The 18,790-nt window shown below is 46.6% G+C and overlaps 1 protein-coding gene across 4 annotated transcripts in view; it reads left to right on the top strand.

Moving 5' to 3' along the window:
- LOC139050731 (uncharacterized) overlaps nucleotides 1–18,790 on the top strand; it is a 123,332-nt gene that overhangs the window by 74,497 nt on the left and 30,045 nt on the right. For all 4 annotated transcript variants that reach the window (XR_011509057.1, XR_011509056.1, XR_011509058.1 and 1 more), the window contains one exon: nucleotides 9,551–9,700. Coding sequence is in view for 1 of the 4 variants with exons in the window: in XM_070527415.1 (XP_070383516.1) it covers nucleotides 9,551–9,700 (150 nt within the window). In the remaining 3 variants the exon portion in view is untranslated. The remainder of the gene's footprint in view (nucleotides 1–9,550; nucleotides 9,701–18,790) is intronic.

Here is an 18,790-nt window from a genome sequence, read left to right as displayed (position 1 = left end):
CGTCATTGCGCTAAGAAGGAAAATAAATACTTAGGAGGGAGAGTATAAAACGACTGATCGGGCGCTAAACTTCAACTGACTTTATTCGCACAACAGGGCAGGGAGAATGAACAAATGCGCATGCGTACATCAGTGTTGCCTAGAGCAATTACAGTGACTTTTTTACCAGCTGCATCCCGTTGTGAAACAGAAAAACAGACGTACCACCACTAATACAACTCGTGCCTCTCTCTTTAATGCAATATGCCGCCAAAAGTTATCTTGCTAACGTATCACCACTCCTGCTAAGTATCTTTATCTCACGCAGTAGCGGCTGGCACCTGCCTTTCAGGCAAATCATGCAATGCGCAGGTAAAGGCGCATCACCTTTATTGATAACGCACAATTCATGCTCCCGGGAGGTGATACGCTAGCAAGAGAACTTTTGGAGGCATATTGCATAAAAAAGAGAGGCACGAGTTGTGTTAGTGACACGTCTGTTTTTCTGTTTGACAACGAGATGCAGCTGTTAAAAAAAGTCACTGTAATCGCTCCAGGCAACACTGATGTATGCATGCACATTTCCTTCTCCCTTCCCTCCTGTAAGAATAAAATTAGTTGAAGTTCAGCGCTCGATCTGTCGTTTCATACTCTCCCTCCTAAGTCTTTATTTTCCTTCTTGGCGCAACAATGTGTTCATTAGATCAAATCCAAGTCACCAAGGAACAAGTTCTCAAACACAATGTAATGACGACATATGAAAAAAAAATCACCGCTGAAGCACTCAGTACAGATGGTTAACCGCCAAAGCTCAAACGTGCGCCTCGGTGTTTATCACTGTTTTAATCCCGACAGTGCATTAAACGATGGCTTGGTAGGCTGCCGGATCCTCGGTACGCAGTTGCTGGTTGCGGTCGGCTACTCGAGCCTGTTCTTGTGCCCGGGATTCAGCATAGGCACGGCGTAGACGAGCCCATTCTTGGTTCTGCTGGTGACGTTCTTGACCGAAAGCCGTCTGCTCCTCAGGAGTACGTGTGAAGCGTGGCATACCTATCTTGGAGTCGGAGAGAAACTGCTAGGTGTTCACTTGGCTGCAAAGGAGAACAACAACGCCAGTACTGGCGCAGTCAATCACGTGCCTTTCTTTCTCTTTTACAGAGAAGCGTTATATGGTTAGCCAACTCGTCCATCCGTCCATCTGCCGCCTGTACGCCGAAAAAATATTCTGACACAACCCCATACGCACCGGCGAAAAAAAAAGTGAAACAGAGGCGCGCGATTGGCTGAGCCAGTGGTTACGTCGTTGCTCTCCGTCGCAGCCGAGCCCACCACCGCACTTTTTTTCCGGTTCCAAACTGGGTAGGCCACCCGTCACACGTGCCCCTGAGGAGCAAGTAACTTCCGATCAGCAACGCCACGAGCAAAAACGGGAATGAGCTCGTCAACGCGGCGCTGATGCTGCAGACCGGGCACAAGAACAGGCTCGTGCAGCCGAACACAAGCACCAACTACGTGCCGAGGACAGGCAGCCTTTGCAGCCATCGGTTAATGAACCATCGCTATTAACGCGATGATAAATACCGGGGCCGCACGTTCCAGCGTAGATGGTTAACCATCGGTATGGAAAGCTTGGACGATAATTTTTATCGCGCATGCGCATCGGGTTTCGTTGGAGGAGTTTATGGCGTACAGGCGACAGACGGACAGACGAATCGGTTAGCCATATACAATTTTGCTGTAAAATAAGCAGAGGCAAGTGAGTATTCAGACACAACAACCAAGAACAACAAAAGCAGGGAGACAACGTGGTCAATGTTTTACAATCGCCATGCATACGTGTGGCGTCCGAAAAACACCAGCTATTTTTTTTCTTACAGGATCATGTATCACTCTCGGATGCATATGTTTCTTGTGCTTAAATCTGGGTACTATCTTCGCCGTGTTAGTGAAAACCGAGGTCCGTTCAGGTCAAATGGTGCAGCTATGCGTGCCGTGACGAACTTTGCACCTATGCTGACGCGACCGCTTATTAGGGCATCTGCCAGTCAGGTAATCTTACACAAAGGCACGATCGAACGTAGATTATATTTGGAACGGAACAAATGACATGTAAAATGAGTGAATGCTTGAACAAACCATTCATGGCTGTATCAGCAAAAAAAAAAAACCTTCAATTTTTTGGAAAGCAGCACATAAGAACATTGATTTTGGCGCTATTTACAATTCAGTGTTTGTCTATTGTAACGATAGTTTTACTGCGTTAGCATCCTTAGAATACTTCACGCACTTTCCGGGGGCTATCTTTCTACCTATCTATGTATGTATTTCTATGTTTGTTTCAATCCATCTATGTATTTAACGATTTTCCCGCCTACCTGGGTCACTAAGTAGTTTGCGGTCGAATGGGTAGCGGAACAGGCTGCTGCGTAAGTACGTAACAGGGTCCGAAACAAACCATCGGGCCAACAGAGTGCCCAGAGTATGTAGCAATGCGTGCGTGCCCGTCGCTTTTCAACAAAGTTTTTCACGTCGACGTGGGTCACTGTATTATGCGAGACTGTGTCAGTGCTGGTGTTTGAAGACACGCTATGAGGAAGACTTTTAGCACTGGGTATGTGCCACTTGGTCTATCCCGGCCTTCGTCAAACCTATGCGATGATAACTTGGTGATCAAAAATTTTTTTTAAAGATTCTGCAATGCTGAGTGGAGTCGAAGCCACGTAACATAGGTTCCTCAAGCCCAGCAAACAGATACATTAGCAGGCTGCGCCATATATGCACTAGGTATTTGCCGTTTTGCAAAGAAAGCCTTTCATGCCGACGATTTAGTTCGGGAAATAAAGTTTGTTTTTTCTCTCTCTTTAGTGAAGGGAACCATAAATGCACTGGGTTCTGCCACTCTTGAGTGAACACCTCACTACTTTCAATCATTGAATATGTGTAAGTGAGTATGTACCATTGAGTTTGGCAAGTGAGGGTACAATTTTCAGCGTTTGCAGGCACCTGCATGCCAAAGTTTTGGTTTGGGTGACCACTCGCGAACTTTTCGACAGTGCCACTACATGGCGCAGGGTGTTCAGAGAGAAGCACGAGAGAGGAGCCTGGTTGCCGCATGACATGTCTACCAGCATTGGCAGGCATTGGCGCGCCACGCATTTCGGAGGCCACCCACGCGCAGGCTTCGAGGTGGCGGCGCTGGATGGCGCAGGGCGCTTAGACAAGCGCGCAAAAAATTCCCGCTGCAGTACACGCGTCATACATCGCTTAGTTTGATAGTGGAAATACGCTGTGTCGTTTATTGATTAAATGTTAACACATTTCTGTCGACAGTCATGCGAAAGGTGGGTTTTGTAGAATTTTTTTTCTACAGCGAAGCTGTTGAGGGTAGTTACCTCAGGATCATGCCCGTACGCAGACACAAAACTCCCCATGCGCTGTCCGATCCCGAACATAGTAAAATGCCGGACCGACTCGCGCCGGAGGAGCAATTCCCCATCGAGGGTTCCTCATACAAAGGTTCCCTGGTCATCCTTCTTTACAGATTGGAAGTGCACTGAGTTCTTCTTTAAATTGACGTTTCCTTGTTTATTCTTGGTTTAGTCGTTTTTTTTCGCTTCTCTTTTTTTTGTAAATAACCTCCTATTAGATAAAGTCCACGATTGTATCTTTCCTATGTACATCCTCGTTTTGTCTACGGGCCCTAAACTCACAATAATGGATTGCAATTAAGCCGAAATGGTTAGTTTGCTTCCTAATGGCTTGCTAACTTTTAAGATCCAAATAAAGTAGACATCTGCGTAATGCGAAGCATTACCTAGATTTTGCAACGCAGGCAATTGCTCTTTAATACCCAATGACACAACTTGACATCAAGGAGGTTCATTGAAGAGCGGCATATATACAGCGCCACCTACCAAGTGGCACGTACCAACTTGTCTTAGTGCCCGAAATTCCGAGTGGCCCCAGTGGTAGGTACTTCGCCACAAGTATTCATCGTGCCATCAGGAGCTCATTGAACAGGTACACATACAAAGTGCCACATATCTGATGGCCCCACCTGCACATATTTAGTGGCACATACTCAGTATCACATACTCAGTGGCTCATAAACATTGGCCCCCGGGCCACATAGCCCGAGGCCCGAATGCCGCATACCCAGGTGGGCCCAGTGCACAGTGAACTAGAGAGAACGTCTTGTTTTCGGCTGTTGCACTTTTCTGTAGTTTTTAATATTGTATGCACACAGTGATCGCCTCATCCTTCGGTTTGGCGGGAACACGTACCGTGCAGCTTCCCGTCGACGCAGTCGACCAAACTGCTCCTCGGCCGGTTGATGCCTTCTTTGCTATGGCCGTCACCAACGTGGAGCTTCCAGATTTGGCAGATGACTCCATGGTGATTGAGAGGGATTCCGACAATAGCAGCTTCACGCCTGCTGAATCGCGCCGCCTGAAAAGAAAGTTGCGCCAGGCATCAACAGCGGGTGAGTCGACTACAAAGACTGTTGACAAACCTGGCGTGTTTCGCCGGACATAAGCAGCGAGGGAGCGAGGGAGACCTAAAGAGAATGTTGACGCATCTGACGGGTTCCCTGTGGTTTTCGTAGCCACGACGGAGACGGCTAATTTGAATACCAATAACAGACAGCGGCTGACCCAATTTTTCGACCAGGTGATTCCTGGAAAAGTCCAAGAGGCCAGAATGAACGCATGGAAGAATGCCCTTACGGTAGATGTGAAATCTTGGGTGTCAGTGGACAAGGTGATAGAAATTGGAGTGTTAGGCGGTATGCCGGTCCACCGCTATCTCTCTCATGGAAAATGGACTTCCGCTGGAGTTATTACAGATGTAGACCCTGAAATAACAAACACTCATGTGGACACTCATCAATTCTACTGCCAGGATAGTCGACATTCATCGTTTCAGCCGATCACGGTGCGTTCAAGTAGTTTTTGAAGCCGACTCTATCCCATCTCACGTCAAGGTGGGCTATATGCGGCATCCTGTCCGTCTGTTTGTTCCCAGGCCTGCTCAATGCCACATATGCAACAAGATTGGCCACGTGCTGTCGCAGAAGCAAAATATCCTGCCGTCGATGCGGCGGCTCACACCAGCATGATACTTGCATGACGGAGACTGTCAAATGAACCAACTGCTTCGCCGCTCATGGGGCGACTGCTAAAGACTGTCATATGATGAAGGACGAGAGGCTCATCCTGAAGAAGATGGTAAAAGACAACTCAAGTCTCCAAGAAGCGGCTGCGTCTATTCGTCGCCGCAGACCTCGTTCCCGACGCCGACGCCCAGGGTCACATGCCACTAGTCTGGCTCAGCCACCGTCCTGGCAACTCTCAGCTCCGTTGCCTTAACGTCTTGAGCCACAGAATGATAAGACGCACCCTGCTGCAGTGACCTATGCTACCATGGTGGTTCAGAAATATGCGGGTATATTATTCACCCACTCCGATGTGGAATGACCTGCTCTGTGATCCAAGGTCGTCGTACTAACGTGCCCAACATTCCATGCCGTTTCAGCGGACAATACGGACAAGCCGGAAGGCGAGGAGGTGAGCGTTCTTCTGAAACAACTTGTACACTCCATGCGCACACTGCTTTCAGGCCTCAATACGCCAAGAGCAAGGGTTGTTCTTCAGTTTTTGGACGCAATTGAGCCGCTCTTGGCAGCACTGCACTAATTCGTTATGGCTCTACTACACAGCCCCTCTTCTGTGTCGATGCACATACGTCGCAGTGTAATGATTCAGTGGAATGCCCGAGGCCTGCATGGTCACCTGAGTGACTTCCGACAGCGCGCCCAGAAATACCGCCTTCCTGTGATTGTGATATGTGAGCCCAGCATGCCTTCTGCTTTCTGGATATGTACTGCTGTGGTCTCGAGAAGCTGATGAAACCAGCAAGGTGTTAGTTTGCATACGCCGAGATATTTCCCACTACCGCCATGTCATCCAGTCCCATAACACGAACCACTGCATCTGCTCGACATTAACGCCTAAAGAACGGTTCTTTCCGATACTCGGCGGCTTCATTCCACCCAGAGATCACATTGATTTTTCGTACCTATCTTCAGCAATTCAGAGTTGTACAGCTCCTCATCTTATTGTGGACGACTTGAATGCTCATCACCCCCAATGGGGAAGTGCAGTAATGAATAACCGATGGAAAGCCCTGCCCGACTTTATGCACTCACAGGATTTCGTCAATATTAACGGTGGCTCTCCTACGTTTCTGCGTGGCACGTCCTATAGTAGCTGCTTGGACCTGACGTTTGTTTCCTCACGACTACACTCCCCTATTAGCTGGTTCAGTGATGTAGAAACACATGGCAGTGATCACACACCAACGTATATCTGCGTTAAGTGGTTCGCACCTACCACTTCGTCTCATGTGCGGTGCACAGACTGGCCCACTTTAAGACATTTATGGAGAATTCCTGTGTGAATATCGAGTCGTCAACCCAAATAGAAGATTTGATCACGTCCGCCCTCGGTGAGGCCACGCGGAACATATGTGCACCTACACCCGGGTCTCCTATACATGTGGAATTCAAGAGTCCGACGGCGCGCTGAAAGGAAATACAGAAAGATAAAATCCACGTACGATCTCGCCCTTTGTCTCCGAGCTCAACGGCAAATAAAGCGCCATCTCTACAAATTAGGAAAGAGGCGCTGGAGAAAGTTCTGTTTGTCACTGAATCCTCGCAAGCCTCTGTCACGTATCTGGCATGTTGCCAGGAGCCTACGTTTACCCCCGCAAGAAAGGTACCCTTTCACTGCTCTGGCCGTTTACCGATGCTGCAGTGGTGTAGAGGTAGAGGAAGATTTCTGCAACATGATTGTGGGAGCAACTCAACCAGCCCCAATACAATTCGAAGTTTTTGCACCGCCTTCCCCAATTGACCACTACGAATTGCTCTTTACGATGCCTGAATTAGAGGCTACTGTTGCGTCGTGTCGGCATTCATCTGCCCCTGGCCCTGACGGGATCTTGTACTCGTCTTTCTCTCACCTTGGCAGGCCTGGTCGCACTGCGCTGCTCAATTATTACAGTGACACTTCGCTCTCCGGCATTGTTCCGGAGCAGTGGAAGATCAGCCGCCTGGTTGCTCTCTTGAAGGCTGGAAAGACTCTTTACTAGCTTACCTCATACCGGCCAGTTGTATTAGCCAGCAGCTGAGTTGGAAAAGTTATGGAACGAATGGGTCCTGGCGAGGCTCGAATGGTTTCTGGAGAGAAATGATCTTTATCCGAACATGACCGGTTTTCGGCGGGCTCATTCTTCGATTGACAGCGTCATTGACCTCGTTACGACAGCGGAACTTGAAAAATGTCGACGCCGACTTGTCGCCGCTGTTTTCTTAGACATCAAAGGGGCCTACTACAACATCCTTCATGAAGCAATTCTCGATGCCCTAGATCACTTGGGTATTGGCGGGCGGCTCTACCTGTGGAGTGTGAGCTACCTCAGCGGCCGTTTCGTTTACATGTCCACACCTGATTGAGAGACCAATCGTCAGCAGGTATGCCGTGGAGTTCCTAAAGGAGGAGTTTGCAGCGCAGCATTATTTAATGTGGCACTGATTGGCCTGGTGAGCGAACTTCCAGCTCGCATCCACATCAGTGCATACGCAGACATCTGCACCTGGACTTCTGATACAACACGCCCACAACTACGTGCGAAATTACAACGTGCTGTGTCATCTACTTCGCGATACATACGGCGTCAGGGTTTGCTCTTAGCTGCTGGAAAATGTGCTGTGGTTGCATTTACGCACAAATCCGTCTGCGCTACTAGATCTTCACTAACGGTGTTTTAATACCTTATGTTTCCCACCACAGATTTTTGGGCATTATCATTGACCGCGGTTTGTCATGGTCGAGGTATGGAAATATGTTGAAGCAAAAGCTTTATCTGTTTTGCCATGTTCTTCGCTTCGTAGCAGGCATGAAATGGGGCCCCGTGGAAGGCTCATTACTACGACTTTATCAGTCCTCAATTCGTAAGCTACATTGGATAAAGCCTCCCGATAATCTCAAACTTGAGCATTTCCTGCTTACGGACCTTAGAGAGCGTTCACGCTCAGTCACTCAAATTATGCCTCGTCTTGCCACGGGATTCCTCCAACAAAGGCACAATTGAGGAAGCCCGCATATGCCCATTATCGGTATACCTGTCCCACAAACCATTTCGTGCATATTTAGGCTTACTGACACGACACCATTGCCATCCATTGACGTCGATTCAAGATGAGCGGCCGGGCAGCAGTTTCGCAAGTACACTCCGGTGCCATCTACCCCAAATAACATGAGGCTATGCCCTTCCAGATCACCCCGTCAATCCACCGTGGGTGATGGTTCAACCTTCCGTATGTGTGCATGTCCCCGGCATACTGAAGAAATCATTGGTTTCCCTTAGCGGACTACAAAAACTTGCTCTGGCATACATCTGGTCAGAATACCAGACATATGTTCATGCTTACACGGACGGCTCCGCGTCACCAAAGACATCGACAGCAGCTGTGGTTATACCAGCCCAAGAGATGATTCGAGGTTTCACTCTGAATCATAATTCTACATCAACCGCTGCAGAGCTTGTGGCTATTCGGGAAGCGATTAGCCACATCTGCGGGGAAAGACCTCAAAAGTGGTGCATTTGCACGGACTCAAAACCCATCCTGTCAATTTCGGGATGTTTCCTGCGCCACACCGCATATCAGGTTCTGGCACTGCAGATCACCGAGCTACTTTCATGCGCTCAAAAAAAAAAAAGACCCCCGTATATTGTTCCAATGGATGCCGGCACACTGTGGGCTCAATGGCAATGAGATGGCCGATGCTGCAGGAACGCGCGCCTTCAGCAATGGCCTGCGAACTGTAGCGCCATTATCCAGACCGGACATCGCATGTCTCCTGTAGGAATTATTGTGGTGTGCGACGAGAAGGTACTGGGCCCAGCCAGGCCCTCGTCACGTCCACCTTAAAAGGCAGGATCCGGATATGCAATTTCCTGTTTTGCGTGGAATTCGACGCCCTCATACATGCCTGATACAAAGACTGCGATTAGGTGTCGCCTTTGCCCGCAAATACTTCCACATCATTGGATAGACGGACTCCCCGGACTGTTCAGTGTGTGGCGTTGTAGAGACTATTGAACATGTGCTCGTGGTGTGCCCTGAGTATGCGCGCGAAAGACTGACAATGGCAGCTACCTTGAGACATTTATACAGTAGACTACTGTCGGAGGGCCTCTTGCTAGGCGCATGGCCACAGAGTTGGCACACGATAGTGACAATGCATGCACTTTCACGTTTCTTAGGCGACACGGGCCTGGACTCACGCTTTTGATTCCCCATTGTGACCCTTTTTCTTCCCCGCTTCCCCTTCCCTTACATAGAGTAGCAGGCCAGATGCTCCATTTTTCGGCCAATCTCTCTACATTTTCCGACCATTAAACTACTTGGTTCTTATCAAGGAGCTGATTGCGTTAGTTTGTAATCAATTCTGAATGTGAAGTACGAAACAGCAAAGTGGACAGTTGTCTTTATTTGATGCAGATGGTCACTCAAACCGAGCCACTTGTGCTACTGTGGGGAGGACGTCGACCACCAGATTTAAATAATCGTGCTTGCTGGATGTCTAAGTATACTGGCCCAGCGCACAGAGGCAGAGTCAGTGTTGCTCTCCACAGCAATTGGATTGAAAACGTGAGTATCAGCACACTAAGAATATCCCATGTTACATTTTACTGTTGTGTATTTTAACGACACCATCAACTAGTGAACGAATGAGATACGTATTCATTATATCGTAAGCTTCATTCGATTGATTCTTACATTAGTCACTTTAGCCATTCCTTCTTTTATAAAGCGTCTCACATATAGGTGAGCATCGGCGGTAGCTTGATAAAACCGCGTGTAGCAAAAACATGTATCACTGCTATTGCATATATTTTTGTAGAATACTACCCACGTCCCTTACTTTGCCATTGTTGTGGGAAAGAAACCAGCCATCACTCAATCATGCATCGGTCGTATGCACAGATGGCTCCGTTTTCGCACCAAGTATTGCCCAGACCTAACTTTACCCTTTGGCATGGCGTTCAGGAAAGCAAAGCTTGGTAGTACATTTGTCAATCTGAGCGAGGATGGTCGTCTTTGAGAGAGCTTCCTCTCAATCTCTCACATCTGGAGTTATAAGGCTTACGATTTAGCAATTCATTAGAGAAACTTGACGGTTGCACGGCTATGGAGCCCCCGCATTAGACATGCGAGGTCCAGAAATAGCGTGACGAGGTGAGGGCCACCAGACTGAGCTTTGCGAATTCGCGTCCACTACATTTGACCATAGTGGGTTCCTTACGAGCAGGAAGCGAGCACCATTGCAAGATTAATGCGTAGGACCTCCACTAGGCCTATCATAAGGTGAGCATGTTAGCTTCGTAATGCGTAAATAAGTGTGTATTGGCGTACTCAATTACAAACTTTCCTATCATAGTGCCCATATGTGCCCTTACACCCTCAGCAGCTCGCACAAGACATTTTAGCACACTAATGGGGTTGTGTCCCCGGCATCGGCACCCGGCATCGGCCCGGCACCCAATTTCTTACAGCAAAGCTGTAAATGACTAGCCTATTCGTCCACCCGTCTGTCTGGCGGTCACCTGTACGCTGAAACTCCCCCCCCCCCTCCCGGCGCAACCCCATGAGAATGCGCGAAAAAAGCAGAAAGACAAAGAAAGAGAGGCGCGCGATTAGCCACACCACCTAGTAGCACAAGGCCTGTTTATTCCCATCCATGAGGTCACGCTAGCTGACGCAAAATTTATATTCCCAAGATTGCCGTGATGAAAGCGGTGACGTCAAAATCACTGTTGCCTACTCGGGAGCATCCCCATTAGTTTTTATGGCAGTGGGTCCAGGTAACATGACTTCGTGGATCAGAGTGAAAATGCCTTGTGCTATGCAGGAGGGGTTGGGTTAGCTGCGCCAGTGGTGACGCCGTTGATTTACGCCGCAGCCGAACACGCGCGCAGCAGTTTCTCTCCGGCTCCAAAATGGGTACGCCATACGTCATACGTACTCCTTGGAAGCAGGCCCTTTTCCATCGGCAACGCCACGAGCAAAACCAGGAACGAGCTCGTCTACGCCGTTCAGATGCTGCAGTCCGGGTACGAGAACAGGCTCGTGCAGCCGAGCTCAAACTGCAACTGCATACCGAGGATCCGGCAGCCTACCAAGCCGTCGTTCTACGAATCATCGAGATTAACCCAGTGATAAACTCCGGGGCCGCACATTTCAGCTTCGCTGGTTAACCATATTTACGGACTACTTGGGCGGTGATGCTTTGATTATTGGTTACACTTTTCATCTCCATCTGGTAGTTTATTTCGTCGAATTGCAATTTTATTATCAGTTTTTATGCGTAATTGTTAAGCTTGTTCAGCCTGTATTTATTCCATTTAAATTACACTTCAGGGTTCCTAGTGGACCTAGATTAGTGGGTATTTGCCACAGGTAACGATTAACATAGTTATTATGCACAGTAGCAGCCTACTGCTGATGTGGAGCTGCAGGATTGCCAGCTGAGCGTCAAAAAGAGACCAATGTCTTGCGATTCTAGAGCGTAAGCTGTTGTGAGCTGATTTCAATAGCCATTTCTGTTGGCGTTGTTGTCCACCGCTGCCGCCGCCACCACCTGTGCCCGGCGTAGCTATTACTGTGATAGCGAAAAAATATTTACTTACCGACGGGGTTGAATCCGGCCCCCAGTGTAGCAGGGAGCTATTCTACCACTGAGCCATATGAGCGTAGGCTGCTTTGCAATGGAAACATGCCCTCTAAACGCGTCCTAGCTCGTTAGGAGACACGGGATGGGACATGCGCGCCGCGTAGCGTTGATACGTGCACGCTTTGCATTGCAGTTGCGTATTATTACACCACGTGGCACGCCACGCAGCAGGTGCATAGTCGCGGTACATGGTAGATACAGAAGTCTTGAGGAAGAAGAGGAAGATTAAGGATATGTATACGAAAATGCTAGAGTGAAAAACATGTATGCATACCTAATAAACTCAAGTACGCTAAGTGACTTTTTCACCTTCGCGTTTCAATGAATTGCGAATAAATCATATTACTCATCATCATAATTAGTATCATATTGTGCTTTTTGTCACGCGAGGTGACGTGCGTGCCGCATAGCGTCCATAATTGCAAACTTAGCATTGCTGTTCCGTTATAAACCACCAGTGTCTCGACATGCAGCAGCTGCATGTGGCACTTGCGTCCTGTATGAAGCCGCACCTAGTTAACTCAAGCCAGCTAGGTGACTAGGTGGCTTGAGTTAATTTGTCACCGCCCCATTTCAAAGGCGGTGCCAATAAATCATCATCATCATCATAATCATCATCATCATCTTCAATAAAATCGTATTGTGCCTCTGGCCAAGGGATGCGACATGTTTCGCGTAGCTTGGATACCTATGGATACCGGTCTGGATATATACCGGCGCCCATTATGGAACCTCCTCGCTAGGTACGAACCGCAGCTGAAGAAGCGAACCGTAGATCAACGTGAGCGTCTGCAACCAGGAAAGGTTGCGCTCCGCAGAGCACTGTGCAGAGAGCAGCAGAAGCCGTAGTTCACCGTCGATGTCGACGGCAAGCTACGACTTCGAAGGATCGACGTCGACGGATCGTACTCGTGAACACGACGCGCAGAGACTTCGTCGCGAATACACTCTAGTGGATGCTACCGAAAATAGAGCTACTATGAAGCCGCTCCTCCTGCTTACACTGTGGCTGTGCAGCGTGTGCCGCGAAAGCCTGTGACTTCTTTTATCTCAATTTAATATGTGCCCTTCAGCATTATGTTGATTGCATTGCATAGGGCGGACGGAGAGTGTTTCTAAGTTGTGTGATTGTCTAGACGCAAAGACAACCACCGGCACTCATCGTGCTCGGTTGCAGTAACATTGCAGTGGTATCGGTGGGACAAGTACTCTGAACGACACAAGGAATGTGTAAAGCCCTAACCACAAAGAAGAAATCTTCGATGGATTTTCGGCGACGGCGCTGACCGGCGTCACACGGCGGCGGCCGGCGGCGTGCTGCCGGTTCACGCTCGCTCGGCGCCCCTTGACCGAGCACGCTAGACTTCACCGTCCACGGCGGAAGTGGCGTTAGCAGCAAGAGGAAAACAAACTGTAGCCTCCAAGACTACGCGATTCGCCATGTTAGCAAGCTCGGAGGCGATTTACAGACTGAGGTTCCGGCCTCCCCATCCGTGGTGTGGGGCGTCTGGAAGGCGAATATGGCGCTTGCTTTAAGCGAAGCAAAGCAGGCACGCGGGTCCTAAACTACAGCTGCGTCAGAAACAGTCTATTTTTCTCGTCCTTATGATTTTCGCTATACTTATCCAGCATCCACGGAGATAATAATTTAAAGCACCAAGCCGGGATACCCTTCCAGGCCTCATGAGTGCGTACGATCGCCTAGAAACAGACGGAGCGCAGGATGTGTGTGTTAATGTTTACGAGAGCGTCGGAAAACCATATTTTAAGCCATTAACTTCGTGATTTTTTGTGCCCTGCTTCGCATTTGCATTGCAAACGAGAAGTCCATCGCATACACGTGCATTCAGAGCACGACGCATGTTCTGGACCTGGTGAAATGAGTAGTGTTTGTTCGGCACACTCAGGTTACGCTCCTTGTGTGTGTACTATGTATGCACTTCATTGCAGCGATGTAGTGAATACCAAACCTTTACAACTTTCAGAAGTGATGACACCATTAATAGCGACCTGCTTTTGTTGCCTAGCTATCGGTTTTGCCGACTGTGCTGCGCCATGGTGAACGCGACGTTGCAGTTGGGGTCTTGCTGTTACGAATTGTGGTTGCAAGATACAAATCGTGATATATAGAAGCGGCGTGTCGCAGATGTTCAAGGGGTAAAAGTCTCGTTTTATGCGATGTGGGTGTGCTTAGTTGTGAATAGTGTAGCGCGTAAGTGTTGTCCATCGCGTTTTCTTTTGTAGTACCCCGATAGAGAAAGCCCCTAACAAAGACCTTTTTTGTGTCGTGCATGAATTGTTTGTTTAAAAAGTTTTTATGGCAATTTTGAAAATGCTTCTATAGGTGATCGCATAAGAAGCCAACAAGCACTGACACCAAAGACAACATAGGGGAAATTACTTGCGTTTATTAAATAAATAAAGAAACAATAAATTGATGCAAATAGCTTGTGGGATTGTTTCCCACCAGCGGCAAGTTTTTTTTTTCGTCCACAAAAATTTTTAATAATTATTCGTTTCTCTATTTGATTTATTAAGCGCAAGTAATTTCCTCCATGTAGTCCTTGGTGTCAGTTTTTGTTGGCTTCTTATGCTATCACTAATAAAAACCGGGCCTCTTAGTTAACCCCATTTCTTCTCGTTCTATAGACGAAGGGAATTTAGTGGACCTCTTAAAAGTTACATACTTCAATACATACAGCGCTGTCGTGAAATGTGGGCAGGCTTGAGAGCACTAATTTAATAAACATTGCAAATTTCAGGCAGCCGTGAATTTTATCAGGTGGACATTTGTGTGAATGGCAGGAAGTTCTACCTGGCTCTAAATAAATAGCTTTATATTTTGTGATCAAAGCGGCTTGCGTACTCAAAAATCCGAACTGCTTGGCTTTTGCCGGTGATCAAGCACGGGGTCTGTTTGTGTAGACACCAGTGGTATGCTAGATGAGTATATTACAGACAAGAGGTGGATGCTTCCTTCTGAATCTGCACAAATTTACGTTTTCGGACAAAAAGCAATATGCATATAAAAATGAACAGGTTAGACGATGTTTTATGATATTGCACTCGCAGCCTGCAGAACCCGCCCGAAAGAAATCTTGCCGACAGTTCCTCACTGGCTAGCCATGGTCACGTTATTAAAGTGGGCATTGTAAGCTAAAGAAAATATTGCCGTTATTTTGTAGGTTCACCCTAGTTCGCTGTGTGGTTTGTGCCACCCATTTTGGCACGAGCCATCACTTTATTGCGATCAAAATTTATTACTAGTACCAGCATACCCTCCCTATGAAGTGCTTTAGCTTCGATCCTCTTGTTGATTCTGCGGGTAGTCAGTGCTGAAGAGTGTGCCTTAAACTGACTTGTGCCTGCAAAGCGTCCCTATTAAGTGCTTTTCCACTACTGTTTCATCTAGCTATAAGCGTACTGCTACCAATCATTCCCGGGTGTAAGATATCGGACCCTTGAAGTGGTCATGAAGTGGACACTTGAAGTGGTCACCGTTCCACTCATTAGTCGTACAGTGTTCGGCCGCGCTGCCAGATTATGGAAAGATGCTCCTCGCATCCTGTCATTCTATAACATGTCCATGGCCGTGGTGCACTGCGCCTGAGAATTCAGCTAATATTAAAATCTAAATGGTGCCCATTGGCCATCATGAGAACATCTTGAACACAAATTCTCACAAATATGTCAGAATTAGTCATGCGATTGAAGTCCACCAATGAGGACGAACTGCCCGCAAAATTTTCAGTTGACTCTGCCGCCAGAATGTCTGCGCCCTACATATTATGAACCAAACTGTTTTCTTCAGTGTGCTACATTCTTCTTTTGACATAAATTTGCAACCCACTCCTATAAGATATTCTCAAACCACCGAATTTAGAACCATACACGCAGACACTGCTTGGTGTTATTATATTCTGCAAATGACACCCAAACCCAGCTTAGATCAATAACACGAGGTTAATTTATGCATGAAGCTGACCTTCTGCGTGCGAGAAAACGAAACCATTGCGTAACTAATAAAACATAGTCCTGCAAAAAATATGATACATACTTATGTCTTGATAATATAAGTTTTGCTGCGAGTTTGACGTGCGCAGTAACATGTAAACACAACATGTATGCAGACCTTGGGTTCACGTTCATGCGTGTGTAAATAAAGCTGCACAATCATGTAATACATCACTTCAGCTACACCAATTATCCCACAGCTCGACCCGATACATGCACGTATGTTGCCGACAGAGGCATAGGAAGATGTTCACTTATGCAACAGTTCTCATCAGTTGAAATGTTAATGACCCAAACCTTCGTGAGCGTATCGGTCACAACCATACGAGAGTACAAGTGGTAACTAAGATTTGCAAAAGTGCCAACATCTAAGCCATTACTGTCAAGATTCTCTTGCCTGCGCGTTCCTTGTTTAGACTTGATAGGTTTTCTATTTTAAGAATTCACGGCTTTCATAACACTTACTGCCCTAATGAAGGCACAGTACACATACCACTACCAAAGGAGGTATCTGTACATGTAGGGCACAGAGAACTTGCGGGTAAGCTAAAATATATATAGGGAAAAATGAATATGCCGAGCAAAGTATATTCATGTTAGGAGATATACCACTGGCAATGCATGCAATAAGTGCCTTCATGTGTGAAAAAGTGAGACGTGTGATCGCGATATCTGCTTGCCTTTTCAATAGTGACGTAAAGAAATATTCTATTCCGGGCTTTTGTGTTTTGTGTTGGAGGGTAGGATATCAAAGGAAAGGTGCAAGACGGATATTGTATGTAGTAGTCCAATATGAATGTGCTACTCAAGTTGCAAAAAAATCGGTGTCAGTGTGCAAAGCATTTTATCAATAACCATATGTATGTCTGACACATTATAAATATTTTGCACAGATCTTTCTGAGTTCTAAACGAGAAATGCATGCGTGCATGCTCACAACACAAGTGCTTGTGTTGTGTCCTTTCTATCCCTGGAATGACGTCGTCTTGCACTCTAAATGTAAAATGTCGCTCCAGAAAAGCAGGCCTTCAACCGTTACATTTCAAAGGCTTCTTTGAATGCAAGAAATTTATGCTTATAAGCATATTTCGGCATCAAATGTGTACTGCTTTCATTTCAGAGTGAGGGAAAGAGATGTTCGCGCATAGCCAAGCTGTTCTAGGGTGCCTGCAGGAATACAGAAGTGCGTGGTGGCATCGTACAGTTCAAACATCAAAGTGAACAACTAGTAAAGAAATCAGTTGATACTAAGGTGACCCATATGCAGGAGGATTATATTATTTAGGCCCCATACAAAGTTATTTTCAAGGTACTGAATTACCACGGCTTTGAATTACCGGGGTATTTTGCTGTGTTTGTGGGTTTTATACTCACAAAGCGCTGCAATAAAGTCTACAATGCTTAGTAATGCGGGGTGGGGAGAAATGTTATTTTTGATGTGCGGATTTGAATTGTGTATGTGAATGCGCACCTAATTTGCCACAATGAATATTTTCTTGTTGATCATTTTTAGGTATGGCATATAGGCTAAGCACTGTGGCCTCCTGACTGTAAATCTCTGTGCTCTCTTTCACAGTGCTCATGGAGTGAGCATTTATTTGGCTACTCGAGCAATGACTAGAAAATAGAACGCACCAATCTTGCAGTTTTACCTAGAACAGATTGCGCATTAGTCACCAATGAGTATCGGTTCATCTTCCTCGCAGATAAACGTAATCCATACGTGTATGACTATACATTACATACTGTACTGCTATCACGAGTAAATGCGTGAGCATAAATAAGGTTTCTTTTTCATCCGACCTAACTTAGAATAAGCAATTAATATATGTAACAGGGAGAGCTTGCAAAATGCTGACTTTTGTCAAACGCAACTGCAAGGACAGCGGCATCGAAAATTAGAAAACTATTTTACTAATGTAAGATCCATATTAGAGTACGCCTGTGCGGTCTGGGACCCGCAAACTAACATCCTTTACAATATGTTTGAACTCGCACAAAACCACGCAGCTCATTTGTTTCGAATAATTATAACTTTACTTCTAGTGTTACTGCACTTAAGTATGGGCTGGGGTGGGAACTATTAAGCGGCAAAGAAAAAAACATGCACTTAGGGATGGTTTTCAGAATTTATGATGGCGTGGTTAAAATAGACAGAGAAACAAACCCTTTGCCCCCAAATTTTACATCTGAAAGACAGTATCATGAATGGAAAATAAGGGAAATCATTTGTAGAAGAAATGTCTTTCATGGGTCATATTTTTCCGTGCACCATCAGTCAAGTGAACTACTGTGACAACGAATTACTAAAAGCCAAACTGAAGTGTCGTTTAGAGCTGTGTTGTTGGGTCTGTAACGGCATGCGCGGTTATTTTTGTTAGTGTGTAATGGCGTGTGCAGTAATTTGTTGTTTGCTCCACGCCGGGTTCATACTGTGTATTCTTGCCCTCTTGCGAAGATGCATCTAAAGAACCGAACCCAAATAACTATCCGTTGCTTTGTTAGGAAGAAAAAAAGGCAATAAACGTTTCCTCACTTTTTGGGGTTGCCCTGTCTTGCGCCGTATGAGCCTTCACTTCATTTGAAGGTTTTGTGCATTTTCAAGCAGCTACCTATTAAGAGAGACCCACAAACCCACTCACTACATCAACCTTTTCACACAACGTGAGATCACTGAAATCGCTGCGAAACTTAGTGACTTTTAATGTTCGCTTTCAGTTACTGACTGGTGCTGGCTAGCTGTCCATGTTATGCTATGCATTGTTTTTTTCATTTACATGAGATATTGCTGTGAATTAGCCAGCTAAGATAACCTTAGTAGAGCTTACAATAGTTCACTGACCATGTGTATCGTGTGCAAGCCTAATTTTTATATAGGGAAGAAGCCTCAAATTAGTACATACAGGTATGATGCTGACAGCATCAAACACTACCGAATACAGGTGCTGCTGGTGATGCCATGCCACTGCTGCTACATGTTTAAGTACAGAGAA

This window comes from Dermacentor albipictus, chromosome 10 (assembly GCF_038994185.2).
Source record: "Dermacentor albipictus isolate Rhodes 1998 colony chromosome 10, USDA_Dalb.pri_finalv2, whole genome shotgun sequence".
In the NCBI taxonomy this organism is placed as follows: Eukaryota; Metazoa; Arthropoda; class Arachnida; order Ixodida; family Ixodidae; genus Dermacentor; species Dermacentor albipictus.
This window is presented reverse-complemented; position numbering and strand designations above follow the sequence as displayed.